This window comes from Lycium ferocissimum, chromosome 12 (genome assembly GCF_029784015.1).
Source record: "Lycium ferocissimum isolate CSIRO_LF1 chromosome 12, AGI_CSIRO_Lferr_CH_V1, whole genome shotgun sequence".
Lineage (NCBI taxonomy): Eukaryota > Viridiplantae > Streptophyta > Magnoliopsida > Solanales > Solanaceae > Lycium > Lycium ferocissimum.
In genome coordinates this window covers 21,943,785-21,946,088 of record NC_081353.1, presented here as the reverse complement: position 1 = coordinate 21,946,088, position 2,304 = coordinate 21,943,785, and the positions used below count along the sequence as shown (strand labels likewise).

Genomic DNA, 2,304 nt, shown 5'->3' with positions numbered 1-2,304 from the left:
ACATGCCAATTCTATCTAAGAGTTGTATGTATATGTCAATTTCCCGGAAATTAAGGGGTGTCCACCCTAGCCTACTTACCTGATTGGGTGTTAGGTGGGCTTACAAATTCAAGAAGTACAAATTCTGTTGCCTCTTGTACAACCAGACACAGCATGCGTTCGAACCCTTCATATTTATAATAGTAATGGGGTGTGTGTGGGAGGGGGGGGGGGGAGGGATAATATTTTATTCTAGCTTTTCACAGAACATTAAAATCTATATAAGGCCAACCTCTATACATTTCGTCGCCACTTTTTTTTTCACAACATTTTGCTATACCGAAGAAGAAAATATGGGTGTGAAAGGCAAGTTGACTGCTTCCATAGAGGTGAAGTGTGGAGGACATTTGATTCATGATCTTCTTCATTCCAATACTAATCATTTATCCAATATTACCCCTAGAATCAACCGTCTTGATATCCATCAAGGTGGAATCATGAAGGTTGGTTCCATAGTTAGTTGGAAATATAACGAAGGTAACATATACATTCCTCTCTCTTTATATGATTTACTTGTATTTTTTACTTTTGTAGGTGTTTGGTCGTTTCTTAAAATAAAAATGCTTTTTATGAAAGAGTTGTTTGATGGTGTTTGCACACATAAATAATATTTTGTAAAATGTTTTTCATAGAATGCATTCTAAGTAAAATATTTTGCTTAGGAAAATAACTCCTTGGGGCCGGAGATATTTCGTCATAACAACTTTAACTTCTAACTATATATTACCTGTCCAACTAACATTTAGACACTATTATTCATGTGGTACGCAAAAGTTTAAGCAAAACACTCTAATTCGATAATATTCTTATTGGCCTTTATTGTATGCTCGATCTTTCACTAACCAACCAAATACCAAAAAATATTTTCTGAAAACTTTTTCATGGGAAATTACTTTAGTGATACCAAACACATCAGAATCATTTTATAAGTTTCCCTTCTAATTTCCATACTTTTTGCAACGTCAAACGTTCTTTTAGATTTGTCAAGACAATTCCATTCAAGAGAGAAGTAGATAGTCTAAAATTCATGAGCATCAGATAATTTTTTGAGAAAATGAGGAAAAATAAAATAAATAAGATGAAGGTATTATTTTGTGAATGTTTAACCTTTTTATGAGGAATTGGACATGTGAACTAGGAGTAACATCTCTTTTATTCTCCAATTTTACTTATAGACGGAAAAGAGAAGATTGTTAAGGAGGTGATTGAAGCCATCGATCATCAAAAGAAATCAATCACTTGGAAAGTGATTGAAGGAGATGTGTTGGAGTTTTACAATTCCTTCAGTATCATCACATCCTGTGAACACCAGTGGGCTACATGGGCAATAGCATACGAGAAGAAAACTGCAGACACTCCAGACCCTCTCGTTTACTTGGGTTTTGCCCTGGAATTTATGAAAGATATAGAGAGTCACCTTCTCAAGAAATAGAAAATATATGTGTTGTTCAATGGCTATATAATTTATCAAAGATATAGAGAGTCACCTTCTCAAGAAATAGAAAATGTATGAGTTGTTTAATGGCTATATATATATATATATATATATATATATATATATATATATATATGTGTTTTTGTGTGTGTGCTTGCGTCTTTTCGTGATTAATATTTGGCAACGTAGGCTAATTCAAGCCAGGATGTGAAATAAATAATGTTGTGTTACAAGAACACACAACAATATATATGTCATTCTAGCTCCTTCAATGGATGTATTTCTAACGCCTTACTATCTTTGGGTTTCTTTAGTTGTAATATGGGTACTAACTTTACATTTACAAATATAGTTCCTTATGTAATGGAGTATTGATTTTTGGCCAGAGCCGAATTGTGTCTTATAAATCCCATTTTGGGGTCAAATGAATTTGAATTTGTGTCAGGGAGTTTTACATTGAGGGTAAAGGCATAAAGCACATCCTAACAAAGGCGACTCCGTGTACAAGGGCTCGAATCCGAGATATCTGGTTAACGATAAAAGGAATACTTATCAATCCATTATAATACTTAATTGTCACGCCCCCAACTAGGGGAAACGTGTGGGCACCTACCATTTCCCCCTCGGTAGGCGAACTCGTCCTTTATTCACAACCAAACAATAAATAATATAAATCCAATCACCCAGAATTACACAGTAAGTCTAACATAAATAAATAAATAAATATAACAAGTGCGGAAGATACATCAAATTCGAAAATCTGGTCTGAATAGTACAAGAGCCACAACCTGTTCATGTGTGGCACCATTGATTCATCTATTCCAGGTAGG

General features: G+C 34.3%; 1 protein-coding gene across 1 annotated transcript; it reads left to right on the top strand.

The window, feature by feature from the left end:
* Positions 1-212: 212 nt before the first annotated feature.
* LOC132039888 (kirola-like) lies at positions 213-1,495 on the top strand. The gene is made up of 2 exons (XM_059430439.1): positions 213-516; positions 1,215-1,495. The coding sequence occupies exons 1-2, from the start codon at positions 333-335 to the stop codon at positions 1,469-1,471; spliced, it is 441 nt and encodes a 146-aa protein (XP_059286422.1). The 5' UTR covers positions 213-332; the 3' UTR covers positions 1,472-1,495.
* Positions 1,496-2,304: the final 809 nt, after the last annotated feature.